At 48.3% G+C, this 15,294-nt stretch overlaps 2 protein-coding genes across 2 annotated transcripts; both read left to right on the top strand.

The window, feature by feature from the left end:
- The first annotated feature begins 59 nt into the window (after positions 1 to 59).
- On the top strand, positions 60 to 2,241 carry NR0B2 (nuclear receptor subfamily 0 group B member 2). The gene is made up of 2 exons (XM_017661418.3): positions 60 to 660; positions 1,606 to 2,241. Exons 1-2 carry the CDS (start codon positions 123 to 125, stop codon positions 1,902 to 1,904), a joined length of 837 nt encoding a protein of 278 aa, XP_017516907.1. The 5' UTR covers positions 60 to 122; the 3' UTR covers positions 1,905 to 2,241.
- A 6,602-nt stretch (positions 2,242 to 8,843) lies between these two features.
- On the top strand, positions 8,844 to 15,232 carry GPATCH3 (G-patch domain containing 3). Its single transcript, XM_037017853.2, has 7 exons — positions 8,844 to 9,309; positions 10,589 to 11,013; positions 12,517 to 12,691; positions 13,014 to 13,073; positions 13,645 to 13,766; positions 13,876 to 14,003; positions 14,537 to 15,232. Exons 1-7 carry the CDS (start codon positions 8,874 to 8,876, stop codon positions 14,751 to 14,753), a joined length of 1,563 nt encoding a protein of 520 aa, XP_036873748.2. The 5' UTR covers positions 8,844 to 8,873; the 3' UTR covers positions 14,754 to 15,232.
- The last annotated feature ends 62 nt before the right edge of the window (positions 15,233 to 15,294 follow it).

Here is a 15,294-nt window from a genome sequence, read left to right as displayed (position 1 = left end):
ATGACTTCTGGAGTCAAGGTTGCCGGGCCCTTCCCCTTTTCACCCCAGTGAGGATATATAGCACCCAGAGTACAGAGCAGAGGGCGGGAGAGCTGGCAGGAAGGCATAACTGGTCCTCAACCATGAGCTCCAGCCAGCCAGGGACCTGCCCATGCCGGGGTGCTGCAGGCCGCCCAGCTATTCTGTATGCACTTCTGAGCCCCAGCCTCAGGGCCAGGCCCTCTGTGCCTCCATCCCGTAGCCGCTGCCTGTGCAGGCAGCACCGACCTGTTCAGCTGCGTGCCCCGCATCGCACCTGCCAGGAGGCTTTGAACGTTCTGGCCAAGACGGTGGTCTTTCTCAGGAACCTGCCATCCTTCTGCCAGCTGCTCCCCCAAGATCAGCGGCTGCTGCTGAGGGGCTGCTGGGGCCCCCTCTTCCTGCTTGGGTTGGCCCAAGACACTGTGACCTTTGAGGTGGCTGAGGCCCCAGCTTCCAGCATACTCAAGAAGATCTTGCTGGAGGAGCCTAGCAGTGCAGGCAGAGATCAGCTGCCAGATCGGCCCCAGCCCTCTCTGGCTGCTGTGCAGTGGCTTCAGTGCTGCCTGGAGTCCTTCTGGAGCCTGGAGCTGGGCCCCAAGGAATATGCCTACCTGAAAGGGACCATCCTCTTCAACCCTGGTGAGCTCCCAGACACTCCTGGGTGAGGGCCAAAGCTAGACGGGGGCAGGGCCCAGCCAGGGAAGGCACCTTCTAAGAGCTCAACATCCATCATCTCTGGGATCCTCATGATAACCAAACAGGTATCTCACAAAAGAGGTTCAGAGAGGCTGAGTGACCTGCTTAAGGTCACACAGCTAGGTAGGGACACAGCATGGATGGGAACTCAGGTCTATTCACTCCAGAGACTGACCCTTGCCACTCTGCCTGAGAACTTGCCCTGACTCTCAAGGAAGGCCCCCAGGAGAAGGGGAGGAGAGGTGGGTAAAGAGAGCTGTGCCTCAGTCACAGGTAAAACTCTGTTGGGCTCAGGAACGTCGCATAGAGAAGAATGAAAATGAAGGGGTGTGACAAGGAGAGAGAAGAGTCTTTGTGACATTCATCTAGGGGAGTAACAGATGGAGATAGTGTTCTTGGTAATCTGGAGAGCATCTGAGATGAGAATTCCTCACTAAAAGGCCCTCACAGAATGCATTAATTATAGTAATTGATTATAATAGTAGTAGATAATTCTCGGATTACACTTACCATATGTTAGGCCCAAATCTAAGGGTTTTACATAATCTAGCTCATTTAAACCTATAACAAGCCCAGGAGATAGCTACTATTACTATCCCCATTTTATCTATGAGGAAATTAGGCACAGAGGTTGAGTAGCTTGCCTTAAGACAGACAGCTAATAAGTGACAGTGTGTGATTCAAACACAGGCAGCTTGGCTCTTAACCATTACTCTGTACTGCCTCCCCATCATTGGGTGAATGAACAAAACAATAAATAAGTAAATGTTGAAGGTAGCAACAGGGCCTCAAAGGCCAAGCCAGTGGCCTCAGGTCTTGGGTCAGTATTGCCCTGGGGTGGCTGGCAGTGGGGTGCTCACCAGCCCTCTTCACGCTCTCTGTCCACAGACATGCCAGGCCTCCACGCCTCTCTCCACATCTGGCACCTGCAGCAGGAGGCTCATCAAGCGCTGTGTGAGGTACTGGAGCCTTGGTACCCAGCAAGCCAAGGCCGCTTGGCCCGAGTTTTCCTCACGGCCTCCACCCTCACATCCATTCCATCCAGCTTGCTTGGGGACCTCTTCTTTCGCCCTATTGTTGGAGACGTTGACATCGCTGGCCTCCTTGAGGACATGCTTTTGCTGAGCCGACCTGCCCCAGCCCAGGCAGAGATCGGGTGCAGGCTGGGAAGAGGTTGGCAGCACTGATTTGGCCTGGCTGTCCTCACGGGTAACCCAATGCTCCCAGAGCGGACAGACCTGTAGAGACAGCACCTGGCTCCCCCTGAGCAAGCTGGCCTGGCCCAGCCAGGTGGGCTACAGGGCCCCTCACTCAGCCACATTCCCAGTGGCCTTCCTTGGCTTGGGCACCATGCTCCAGATGTCTGGCTGGCCCTTGGTGGTCCAGAGAGTCTCTGGGCCGAGACTCCTGCCCCTTCCCAGAATGGAGATGGAAGCTCAGACTACTTATTGGCCCAAGAGTACTACTGACTTTGTACAAAACTGACTTTAAGTTATTGGCTTTTGTAATAAAAGGTACAGCATCCTTGGAGCTTGACACTGCAGTTCGTGCATGTGGGAGGGACTGTCCCACCTCCTGGGCCCACCCTGCCCTATCGGAGGGAGCCCAAGAGGAAGGCACCATAAGGAGTGCATAAGCCAGGCCTCAGGGAACTGGGATGTTAATTTTTCAGAGTGGGATGACAATTTCATTTCTGGGATGAGATTTATTTTATACAGGTCTGAATGCAGAGGATAGGATCAGTTCAGTACCCCCTCACCTCTTTGCCTTTGTCTTTGGGAGGAAGGAGTGTCCTCCTTGACCCCCACCCCCTACTGATCCTTCCCTCAGCTTCTGCTCCCTACAGGCTCCCTCTCAACTCCGAGAGAGTCAGATCACAGCCAATAAGGAATATGAAAGAAGCCCATTCCCAAACTAAAACAGACAAGGTCACCTGAATTTCTACAGTTTGGGATCATTCATTTCCCCAATTCCTGAAGGCTGTATTCCTGTGGAAGAGGCTGGTCTGTTATTTTCCCAATGGGAGGGGCAAGGGCACCCAGGGCTGGCCTGGCACCTGCTTGGAAGCCAAGAAAGGCCGAGGTTTAGCTAGCTGCCATACCTGCTGTTAAAGTCTGAAACACTTCCATGATTATTGGTTCACAGTCACCGCCCTGAGGCCCACTGGGCTCCCTCCCACTGGCCCCCTCCTCTGGGAACCCATTCCCATCATCCAGCACCTAGAAAGGCAATGCTCAGTATCACAATGGCTCCCAGGTCTACTCCATTCAGTGCATGACCAGTGGCTGTTCTGATTGGTCAATGGCTGTGCCTCACTGTTGGTTAAATATTTTGAGTATCACCCAGGTCAGGGTGACTGACCTGCAGGGTGGGCAGGAGGGAGTGATAACAACACATATGCCTATAGGACCCCCTTTCAGGCCTCCTTCTTTCTCCAGCAGTAAGGCCTGCCCTGACCAGTCTCCACCCACTTCACCACCCCAGTTTGGGATTCTCCTCACAGGGGCTAAGTTAATTATTGCCCAAGAGGTCATTCACTCGGGGAAAACAGTCTAGGAGTCATCATTCAGACCAGTCCCTAAGGCCCCCAGGATAGGGACCACAGCTGAACTAGCCATGTACCCATCACGGGCAGCCAGTGCCAGCAGTAGGGACACCCCGTCCCTTACCCAATCACCCACTCACTGGCTCAGACACCCAGAATGAATCAAAAACACATAGCTCAGCCTCCATAACAAAGACATACACAACTCAGACCTACAGCTTTCTCACACACACACATACACACACAAACACACATACACACACCAACACACACACACACACACACACACAAAGACATACAACTCAGACACACCTATACAGACCCATAAAATGGACTGCCCACACACAGCACAGACATGCACAGGCTGGCACACTGGCTCAGTGACATGCAACAGACCCAGACACATTCACACGACAGACATGCACCCAAGCCAGGTATTCACATAAGACCCCTGTGCCCAGGGCTGGAGCATACAACACCATCATGCCAGGTCATGTTCTCCTTCCTTTGCACAGTAAAAGTGGCCCCCAAAGTAAGCAGACCATGTCTGTGCATCTTCAGGGTCTCCCCACAGCCTGCAAATGCTCTGCCAGGCATTTAGGGACTCAAACTACCAATCATCCCCTTTCCCCAAGGTGACTCCAATATCTCTCCTCCTCTCAGACAGGCCATAACCTGTTCAGCAATTCCACCGAGTCAGGACCTGACCAAATTCCCAAACAGAAGTATCCTTGAATGCCCAGAACAAGTCCTACAACCCTCTACCCCTTCAGCCCCTAATAGAGCCCCCAGAACCAGACCTCAAGACCCCAGACACCTCTCCGTCCCTGCCCTTCCCGCACTTCGGCACATACCACCCCATCTCACCTGGCAGAATCATGAGGCAACTCTTTAAAGAGCAAGTGCCTTATTTCCCCATAGGAGCCCAATCCAGGGGGTTCAGGAATTTGGGGTCATTCTAGTTTTTATGACCCTTCACTAGCTGCCCTGAACCCGCAGGCTGAGCCTTCCTGCCTCTCACCCCCCCCTCCACAGCTATTAGCAAGCACTCTTCTCCCCTGGATCTCCCAGCGTTTTCCCTCAGCTTGCCTAATGTTCCCATCATCCAAACAGCTGCCCTTATTAGTCCTACCTTGCTGCTTTACAAATTTCTTTCCTACCCTTCTAAATTGATGGGGAGCTACATGTCTGTTTCTGATCTGTAGCTCTTGAGTTACTCCCTGTATCTCTTGAGTTATAAGCCTTCTGCAAAAGACAAATCAAGCAAATCTAAGGAGAAAAAGGTAGTACTACAATGTCCTAAGGGCACTAATGTTTTCTCCATGAGACTACCAGCTTTCTAAAGTTGGGGGACTGTGTCTCCATTACCAACGTGTTAGGAGTGGGACCTGCATCTCATCAAGCAGAGAGGGTAGAGGAGGAAAGAGGCCCAGGCAGGGTACTTAAGGTCTGACTGACCTACTGTGCTGGGATTTGACCTCAGGCCTGTGTGACTGTGGAGGCTGGGATCTCACCAGAGCTCAGGCTGAGGTGAGTCACGGCCAGAAGAAGGCTGTCTGGAGCCAACGCAGCCACTGCTTACTGACCATCTACCCTCTCAGCTATGATCCCTGTCCTCGGGCCCAGGCAGGGATGACTCACTAGGAAGCAGAAGAGTGGCTGTGGCTCTGCAGCAGCCTTAGGTACCATTTTATTATCATTAACTCTACCTTCATTAGCCAAATCATTGACTGCTTAGTAAGCAGCCAGGCAACTGACGTACTGTGCCCTGTGCTGACACACCCTACCCTTGGGGCAGCCACGTACCATACAACCTATGATGGATGCATAAAGCCAACACCCACTATCCATCTGTCCTTTCACACCATCATGCAACCTCTCTCTTGATGTCTACTTGTACCAGACCCTGGCTAGATGCTGAGGAGAGCACAGAATAAATAAGACACAGCCCCTGCCTTCATTGAACATGCCATTTGTGGCAGAGAGAGACTTGTAAGTAATTTTAAGAGAGTGATCTGAAGTGTGATAAAGGGACATACAACAGGCTGCAGAGGTTCAGAAGAGGGAATGATTAAATCTGCCTGGAGGTGGGAAATATGCTTTAGCAAAGTGGTGACTGCTTTGAGCGAAAGAGAATAAATAGAAGTTTGCCTAGCAATCAAGGGATAGGCATTCCAGACAGAGGCAACGGTTGAGGCAAAGGCCTGAGGTGTCAGAGAGCAAGGGCATTTAACTAACTGCAAATGCTCTGGGGCAACTGGGCCCTGGGCAGCAAGAGATGAGCCTGCAGAGGTGGGTAAGGACCATGTGACAGAACAAGGCATCAGGGAAAGGCAATTCCCATGTAAGTGGTGGTGGCAGCAAGGCCAAGGTCTTGGGGGAATTAAGCTAACAAAGGAGATCACCCATTCCTGGCAGGTCATTCTGGGTAGCTGCTAAACAATAACCAGCAAACACTGAGAGAACTGTGCTCTAAACACATTATGTGGAGAATGTTACTTTATTCTCACAACTCCATGTGGAATTACTGTCATTATTCCCATTTTATAGATGAAGAAATCGAGGCACAGAGAGGTTAAGTAACTTGTTCAAGGTTACAGTTAGTAAGTAGTAGAGTCAGGATTTGAACTTGGGTAGTCTGGATTTATGACCTATACTCTTACATATTGTGCTACCTTGTGTCTTTAAAGGTCAGGGATGATCAACTGGAGAATAAATAACAGCATCTAGATTCCTTCTCCTCCCTACCCCACTATAAGATAGGATGAGAGTGAAAATGCAGTCTTGGTTACCTTTGGGTTTAAGGTTTGGATGAAAAGTCTGAACGGCGTGCTTCCCCAGGGAAGTGCCACTTTCCCTGGAAAGAGTCCCCAGCCACACCTGGCAGCACATCCCCATGTTAGTGCCAGGAATGTTCATTCTATTAACGAAGATTTACTGAGAGTCTACTACACTGAGCATCATGCAAGGACCAGGAAGTTTAGTCCCACACATGGCAATTGTTTGCCATCATATGTGCATAACTTCTTGGGTCATCAACAGCTTTCCCAGAGCATACCATCTTTATGTCGATCCATGTTGTTTGCTGTAAAGAACTTATTCTATGATTTTCAGATTTTAAAATATATTGTTTTAACTATGTCTTTTCTGTATAAAATACAGAAAAGTATACAAATCATATGCATACAGCTTATCACAAAATGGGTACATCCCTGTAACCACCACCCAGCTGAAGAAACAGAGCATTAGCAACACCCCAGAAACCCTCTCCATCAGTATTTACCCCTCATCCCCAAAGGGCATCCCTTTCGCTAATTTCCTATATCAGGAAGAAGATTGCTTGTCTTAAACTTTATATAAATTGAAACATATAGTATGTACTCTCTTGTGTGTATTTGTCTTCTTTCACTCAGTGTTATGTCTGAGATTCATTCTGCTGCTCTGTGTAGTAGAAGCCCATTCATTTTCATTGTTGTGAAGTATCTCATTACATTGCAATTCATTTATCCATCATACTGCTGATAAACATTTGGATCACCAAATAATACTTCTATGATCGTTATTGCACGCATCGTTTGGTACACAGATGTTTGCAGATCTGTTGCTATAGAGCAAGAATTGGAATTACTAAGTCATAGAATGTGTGCTCAACTTGAGGAGATCTTGCCAGTTTTCCAAAGTGGTTGTACCAATCTACACTTCCATCAGCAGATTCTAAAACCCAGATACAATGTTGTCCCTATCCACAATTACCCAGACTCTCATTAGAGTTGTTTTATTTATTTATTTATTTTAATTTTAAGGGCCTAATTGGCTTTATTAAGTGGCTCATGAATGGCAGCATTCCATCTGTCAAGTAGAGAACTACTAGAACCATATTTTAAATTTCTAAAATAGGTATGCATTTATGATTACCACAAAGTAACCACTTGATTTATTGCTTTTGAAAGTATGTTATTTTCCCTTTTAACATGTTTTATTAAAATTGAATAAAACAAAATATTTATAAAATATATGTAGAGTATAAAGAATAACATTACAAATAGATTATTACCATCACTGAAGTTTTTCTAACTCTGTCACCTCCCACACAAAGGAAATGATTACTGTGAATTTTGGCTTAATCACTTATTTACTTTTCTTTATGGTTTTAAAGCATACTTATGTATTCCTAAAACATACTTTTAGTTTGTATTCTTTTATTGTTTTCTGACCTATTGTTGCTTAACATCATATACCTGAAAAATGGTACTAAATGCCAATTTTTTGCTCTTACAAAGACTGCAGCTATGAATATTCATATATACTGTCAAATAAAAAACAAATCTGGACTTAGTAAGGAGAAACTTTAATTTACATGATTATTTTAAGGGAGGAAAGGAGCTGTTGCAATAGGGAGAGGGGAGCTATTGCAATGGGAGAACACTGTGACCACAAGAGCTACATGTGTCTCAAGGGTTAAGCAGAAGTTTTTCTTTCATTCAAGGAAAGAACTGGGCGTGAGGAAGTGGGATGACCAGGAGTGGTACGACGGGACAGTGGATCGGAAAATGTTTTACCCTGAAGCCAGCCTGTTCTCCGGAGGGGAAGAAGAGGCTGTTAAGGAGAGGTTGTATGCTGGCTCAACCTCAGCAGGGTGGGGGAGTGGTGCAAGTTCAGGGACCTGGGAGGAGAGAAGCTTAACCAAAGTCTGTTCTGATTGATCATTGAGGCCAGGCAGTTCATCTATGCAGTTATGAGGCAAAAAATTGGAATTTGGAGTCTGTATCTACCCTGTCATAGGTAAACAAGGGGGCATCCATTAGTTTTATCTGTCATATGAAGAAGGGTATTTCTTCACAGTTGCGTTGCCGAATACAAAAAGTTGGGAGGGGTTTCTTAACCTCTGTTTTCCAGGATCACAGGGTTTGGGTAAAGTTCAACAGTGTCAATAAATCTCCTGATAAACGTCCGCAAGATTTCTTTAAAGTATATAGCTACAAGTGGAATTGCTGCGTCAAAAGAATTTGTTTTCCAAAGCGATTTACTAGTTTACACTTCCACCAAGAGTGTATGGGGAGCTCCGGTTGCCCCACACGTCACCAACACTTGTTTTAATTTTTTGCCCATCTGGTGGAATGGGTCTCATTGCATTTCCTTAATTATTGAGACTGGACACCTTTCACTTGGATGTTTCTCTTCTGTTTATAGTGTCTTCGGCCCACTTTTCAATTGGATGATTTTTCTTACTGCTTTGTAGATTCACCAACATGTCTTGGGAGAATAAGTGGATGTACGACCGAAAAGACTGAACTGAGAGAGAACTGAGATTGGTTTGTTCGGGAGATTCACAATGACTAAAAAACTGCCCCTCCCAAAGGCTTCTAATTTGATTTTCATTAGGACCTTACTAAGAGCTCTGTACCACCACTTCTCAGGTAAGATTTTCCCTCATCGCTGGCTTCTCTCTTTGGGACAGGACCCGACTTGCCCCAGACCTTCCCAGCACTTGGCTCCACTGCACCAACCAGCCAACAGCTTATCGGTTACACATTTCCGCATCTCAGATGCCTCCGCGCCGCTCGCGGATTCTCGCGATAGTTGGTTCCAGGTAATCATGTGACAATGCAAGATGGCTTCACCCAGTGAGGCGGAGAGGGAGGCGGCCGTCTACCTGATTGTGAGCGGTATCCCCGCGAGGTTGCGCTCGGCCCAGCTACGGAGCTACTTTAGCCAGTTCCGGGAACAGCGCAGCTGTGGCTTCCTCTGTTTCCACTACCGGCATCGGCCTGAGCGGGCCTCCCCCAAGGCTGCTCCCAACTCTGCCCAAACTCCTGTCGGCCGGGTGCTCTCCCAAACTTCAGTTGCCGATGCCCGCGCTCCCTCCACTCTGGACTCTGCTCCCGCCCAGGCCCGTACTTGCTGCTGCGTCATCTCGGTACGAGGGGCAGCTCAAGCGCAGAGGTTTTTTCGCATGTACTCGGGTCGCCAGTGGCTGGATTCTCAGGGGACTTGGTTGCCCGGTCGTTGTTTCATCCGTAGACTTCGGCTACCCAGTGAAGCATCAGGTACGGATGGGCTGCGGGCCCTTGAACCTAGGCACCTTTCCTGAGAAGTGCTGAGGGTAAGTCAGGTCTCTGGTTACGACTCTTGAGGAGTTTAGGTCATTTCTGGACAGACTTCAGGCTCAACTTGCAAGTTAGTTTAACTCAGTGGGGGGTGAGGGGCGATGGAAAGATGCCTATTTGGATGATCTTCCATTTTCCAGTTTCTTAGGTCCCTTCTGAGACCCCTTTCTCTGAGGGGTTGATTTTTGCACTGACATAGAAGGAAAAAAGGTAAACAGGTTTCTAATCCTCTTACTGTCGTTATTGCACTCTGTTGCTCCACACCTAGTCCTCTCAGCAACATACGAATGAAGAGACACTCTCTTTTTTCTGGGCAGCTCCCTTTTTCATGGGAAATCACTTTGATGGGGAATAGGAAACACAGTGCAGTCATCTCATTCATTCATTCATTCAACAAATCTAGCTTTTATCACTAGACCTAGTGTGACTCTAGCTGGTAGGCAGAGAAGACTCAGACAGTTTGTGCTCAGAATCCAGAGAGGAAGACAGATTTGTAAAAAGGCAGTTGTCACGGAGATGCCATTCTAATTGTCAGCATTTACTGAGTACTTCTTGTGTACTTAGAAGTCAGCACTGTTCTAAGCCATTCATTTTTCTTACTGATTCCTCACAACAATCATATAAGGTAGGAGCTCTTGGTACCCATTTTGCAGGTGATCAAATTGAGGGATACAGAAGTTACGTTACTTGCCTGAGGTTATAGAGCTAGTAAGTGACAGAGTCACAGTACAAACCCAAGCATTTTGCTCCAGAGCCCATGCTCCTTATCACCAAGTGCTCTGAGATGACAGAGAAGGGAGAAACCAATTTCCTACAGGGACCAGGAAATGTGGCTTTTCGTCTGGATCTTGAAAGATAAACAGGAGTTTGCAGGCAAAAATGGTGTTCAGAGTGACAGATGTGAAAGCCCATAAGACCTTCAGGGCATGTGGTTGGAGCACATGGTATATGGGTGTGCAGGGGTTGAGGGATGGTGGCAGTTGAGAATCAAAAGATCAATAGGAATGAGATCTGGAAGAAATGTGTGTGCTTAGCCAAGGTGATGAGAAATGGCATGAAATTACTAGGTGGTTCTGGTCAGAGAGTGGAAAAAGGGACTCAGAAGTTCAAAGGGAAGAACAGCATTAGGCTAAAAAATTTAAATCTTGACTGATTCCTGGCTCAAGTGTTGCTAGAGCCTTCTAGGTTTCAAGAGCCATTCTTCTCCCTGCTTTCCAAGGTTTGGGCTCCTTTCCCTTCAAGACCCGGAAGGAACTGCAGTGTCAGAAAGCTGAGAGTGAAGCCTTCTCTCTGGTGGACCTGAAGCAACTGCCAGAGCTGAACCCACCAGTGCTGATGCCCAACGGGAATGTGGGGACTCCCCTGCGGGTCTTTCTGGAGTTGATCCGGGCCTGCCGCCTACCCCCTCGGATCATCACCCAGCTGCAGCTCCAGTTCCCCAAGACAGGTTCCTCCCGGCGCTACGGCAACGTGCCCTTCGAGTATGAGGACTCAGAAACTGTGGAGCAGGAAGAGCTTGTGTACACCGCTGAGGGCGAGGAAATACCCCAGGGAACCTGCCTGGCAGACACACCAGGCAGCCCCTGTGGAGAGCCAGAGGAGGAACAGGAAAATGAGGAGGAAGAAAAGTCACAGTCAGACGATGTGAGTGCAGTGAGCCATCCTGTCAATGGCAGCTTAGAAAGGGCAAGGCATTAATAATACCACTCTTCACTTGTGTGTTACAGAGTTCTAAGCCTGGTGTCTTCAGGAAGGTTCAAAAGAGTTAGAACTTCTCGACATTGAATGTGAAACTGCTTTTGCATGTTCTTTGGAGTAGAGGGGCCAGATCTTTTATCTCTTTTATCAGAAGATTCTCACGGGGTTTTCTTTTCAATCCCTCAGAAGGAATAAGGAGGGTCCTTTTCATAGATGAAAATCTACTGACCAATAGCTAAGATCATCTAAGGAAGTAGAGGCAGAGTAGGTTGTGAACCCAGTCCCCTCTGCTGCCTGTCTAACCTCTGTGTGCTTTCACGATATGGTTGAGAAGTCGCCTGTTTTCTGACCTTGAGTCTGTAGATTGAAAACTAGCTTCTACACTAACTTTATCAATGAAAATAGACATATCTTCTACCTATTTCTCCAGACTTGTTTGTTCATCTATAAAATGATGTGTGATTTGTTGGGAATCTTTTTCTTTGTGCATACTCTGGGTAAAAAGTAATTCAACTCTGTCTTCAAAACACCCAGCCCAGAGTTACTAGCCGGTCTGGACCACATGCTTAGTGTGGTCCTGTCCTGACTTTTCTCCAGCACCTGTTCTGCAGCAGTGATTCCTGAGGCCGAGTTTAACTAGGACAGGGGCCCCTAGAATTTTAAGCCAGGAGTCTTCCTATCATTTTGAAAGTCCAGTCAAGCAGTTGTAAACACGGGGTCAAGCACAGAATCCCAAAGAAATTCTAAGACCCTTTCCTGCCCTCAAAGAGCCTTAAATCTCTCTGAAGAGAGAACCAGCATCAGTGGGGACCTGGGTTTGAATGCCGGCTCTGCCATGCTTTTGTGTACTATATTGGTCAAATCACTCTACTCCTTTGAATCCAGGTTTCCTTGTCTATAGAATGGGAATAATGGTACTTATCTCACAGGCTTGTAGTGATTAAAGGAGTGAGGTTATGTGAAGGGCCTGACACACTGTAGACAATAGGTATTTGTTCTTGTCCCTTCTTTCTTTGTGATATCATTTATAAAGGCCTAAACATTATGTACTGACCACACTGAGAAGTTCAGAGACCAGTGAGGGTGCTGTGGTCTGAAATGTGGGGGCTTCATGTAGGCTGCAGAACTTTAGGATTTAGCCAAGTGAGGAACAGAGGGTGGTGGGAGAGGAGCATAGATACTTCAGGCAGATGTTTCAGGAAAGCAACATGGGCAAAAGTACATAGATAAGAGAGTCGGGCTTGTTGGGGGAGGAACCGAAGTATTTGAGAAACAGGGAAGGGAGGGATGTATCGTGCTAGGCCTCAAGGGTCAGATATATGCTGCTTCTCAGAAATTTGGAGGAATGGAGCTGAAGGCCTATCTCTTGGCCTCCTGTGCCTTGAGCTACACTCTTTGTGGGCATGAGATCAGGAAACTAGACAGGCAGGTCACCTCTTTACCTTCTAGGATGATGACCGGGGTGAGGAGTGGGAACGGCATGAAGCATTGCATGAGGATGTGACGAGGCAGGAACGTACCAATGAACGACTGTTTGAGGAGGAGATCGAGCTCAAGTGGGAGAAGGGTGGCTCTGGCCTGGTATTCTACACTGATGCCCAATTCTGGCAGGAGGAAGAAGGAGGTAATCCTGGCACCCAGGCAAGGGCAGGAGTGGTCCCTGCTGCATTTGCTCAGGGCTCTCTGTTCCATATGGTGGATTCCAGGCAGTGGGCCCAAATAAAGGGCTAGGGAAGAATCTTACCCTGACTGTATATGAAAGACCTGTCACCCTGTTTTGGAGTCAGGGGATCAGTGGAATGGAAAGAATAACTTCCCACAAATTCTGAATGACCCTCCCAGAGGAAACTGAAAGATACAGTCAAAAGCCCCAAGTTTTGGAACATATGTCTAAGTCTAGATTTAACTCAACAGAACTCTTCTGCTTGATGCTTTTATTTCTGCAGACTTTGATGAACAGACAGCTGATGACTGGGATGTGGACATGAGTGTGTACTACGACAGAGGTACTGGGCGAGGGGTTGCAGTACTGGGAGGTCGAACTCCTGTGACCCTTTACCAGACCTGATTAGCAGAGGCTGATGGGTCCAATTTCCTTGGGGTAGCCTACTGAGAGGGTCCCTCTCTTAAAACATCTCAAGTCTAGTGTTAAGTGCTGGTTGTAGGCAGAGCCATTTTTCTTTATTTGTGGAGGAAGGACATGTTCAGGACAGCCCTCAGGGAGCTCTGGTTCTGATGGGCAGGCCTGGTAGAATGAGAGGGCCAGGAACTCAGGCTCTGGTTAAGAGTTTAGATTCTGGAGTAAAAAATGACCTAGGGGGCTCAAGTGAGAGAAGACCTGGATTCTAATTCTTTTGCTTTTTGGCTCTATAACTTGTCTGCACCAGTTTCCTCATCTGTAGGATGGGAGAACCATGGTTCCTGTTCTTGGTAAGCTCCCAGTTTGATGACATAATAATAAAGTAATAAAAACCCCATGAAGATGAATATGTAAATCTAGTGGGGAAGTCCTAGAAACCTGATTTCCCCTGCCTTCTGCTAGAAGACCGTTCTGCAAACTGGGTTCCGCTTTCTCAGATGCTGGAGACAAGGATGCCCGTGACTCTGTCCGAATGCGTCTAGAACAGAGGCTCCGTGATGGCCAAGAGGATGGCTCTGTGATTGAACACCAAGTGGGCACCTTTGAGCGCCACACCAAGGTGAGCATTGTGCCCAGCCCATTGACCCCTCTTTTTTCCTCCTCTACCCCATTCCTTCTCTTCTGCCCCCAGGAACCCTACTTCTGAGTCTTCTCCTTTCCCTCTACAGGGCATTGGGCGGAAGGTGATGGAGCAGCAGGGCTGGGCTGAGGGCCAGGGCCTGGGGAGCCGGTGCTCCGGGGTGCCTGAGGCCCTGGATAGTGATGGCCAGCATCCCAGATGCAAGCGTGGACTGGGGTGAGTATAGCTGAGGGACTTCTCTGGGGCCCAAGCTAGCCTTCCAGCTGGATGCTGGTTTCCCCTTTTTCTCTGGTTTTGGGATGGTGCTGGAGACTCCTAGGGGATGAACTTCAAAGCACAGTTAGAAGGAAAAAGTAGATCTGGCACTGTTGTGTGTTTTTAGACCAAGCCCTAAGACCTGACAGGATCATTGATCTGCTGGAGGAGTCATTCCCTCTAGTCTGAGAAGTTTGGACTTGATGACTGCTGTTAGGGAGTGACTATAAGTCACAAGAGTTGTAATAGTTCTAAACTTTGGGTACTAGTTAAAAGAAAAGCGGTAAAAAGAAAAAAAAAGGCAGTATGAGGTCCCTGGTTGCTGGCACTATCAATGGATGGACAAGGGGGTTGGAGAGCAAAGATCCAGGTTTAAAGGACACTGTCTTGGGGTCAAACCAGGTAAGTAGTAACTACTTCCCTGTCCTTTCTCAATCCCTTTACTGGGGTTTGAGGGAGAGCAGCCCTCTCACTGAGAGCCCTTTTTAATCCAGGTACCATGGAGAAAAGCTACAGCCGTTTGGGCAATTGAAGAGGCCCCGTGGAACTGACTTGGGGCTCATCTCCACCATCTATGATGAGCCCCTATCCCAAGACCAGGGGGAGTCGCTGCTCCGCCGCCAGCCACCCACTAGCATGAAGTTTCGGACAGACATGGCCTTTGTGAGGGCTTCCAGCTGTGCTGTGGGCAGCTCCTTAGAGCCCAAGTGACAGCTTCAGGGGCGTTCTCAGTTACCACCACTCATGACTACATGGAGGCAGCCCTAAAGAGCTCTGGGAGTAGCAGTCTGCTCATCCTCTTAAGGGTGCTTTGGTCTGAACTTGTCATCCTGCTCTCTACCTCAAGGACATTGTTACAAAAAGACCCCTATCCTCCCCTTTGATATTGGGGCTTAATGAGCACTCCTCATTGGTCTCCAAACCAGCCTGTTTGGGCTTGCCCGTTGCCTCCCCCAGTATCTTGGAATTTGGATTGACTGAGGTTATCATCACAACATCCCCTGGGAGGCCACCATGAAGGGGGGAAAGGGACCTGGAAGAGGAAAGGGTTTGTGGTGCTCGAAGAGACGGTCTTGGGGCAGGCCCTCCAACGCGTCTACCCCTAACCGACGGGGACCGGGCAGCGGAGAGTCCGCGGGAGGTGACGCAGGTCTGTGACCTGAAGGGAGAATAAATCGTTTGCTTCTTTATTTCCTTTATAATTTGGGCACGGAGGAAGGCCGGGGAAACCCCGAGAAAGGATACCCCAACC

Source organism: Manis javanica, chromosome 4, assembly GCF_040802235.1.
Source record: "Manis javanica isolate MJ-LG chromosome 4, MJ_LKY, whole genome shotgun sequence".
Lineage (NCBI taxonomy): Eukaryota > Metazoa > Chordata > Mammalia > Pholidota > Manidae > Manis > Manis javanica.
This window is presented reverse-complemented; position numbering and strand designations above follow the sequence as displayed.

Coding starts and splice junctions, on each gene's coding strand:
- NR0B2 (XM_017661418.3), top strand. CDS start 123: ATGAGCTCCAGCCAGCCAGGGACCTGCCCATGCCGGGGTGCTGCAGGC. Junction 661..1,605: donor GACCATCCTCTTCAACCCTG/GTGAGCTCCCAG, acceptor CTCTGTCCACAG/ACATGCCAGGCCTCCACGCC.
- GPATCH3 (XM_037017853.2), top strand. CDS start 8,874: ATGGCTTCACCCAGTGAGGCGGAGAGGGAGGCGGCCGTCTACCTGATT. Junction 12,692..13,013: donor CTGGCAGGAGGAAGAAGGAG/GTAATCCTGGCA, acceptor TTATTTCTGCAG/ACTTTGATGAACAGACAGCT. Junction 13,074..13,644: donor GAGTGTGTACTACGACAGAG/GTACTGGGCGAG, acceptor CCGCTTTCTCAG/ATGCTGGAGACAAGGATGCC.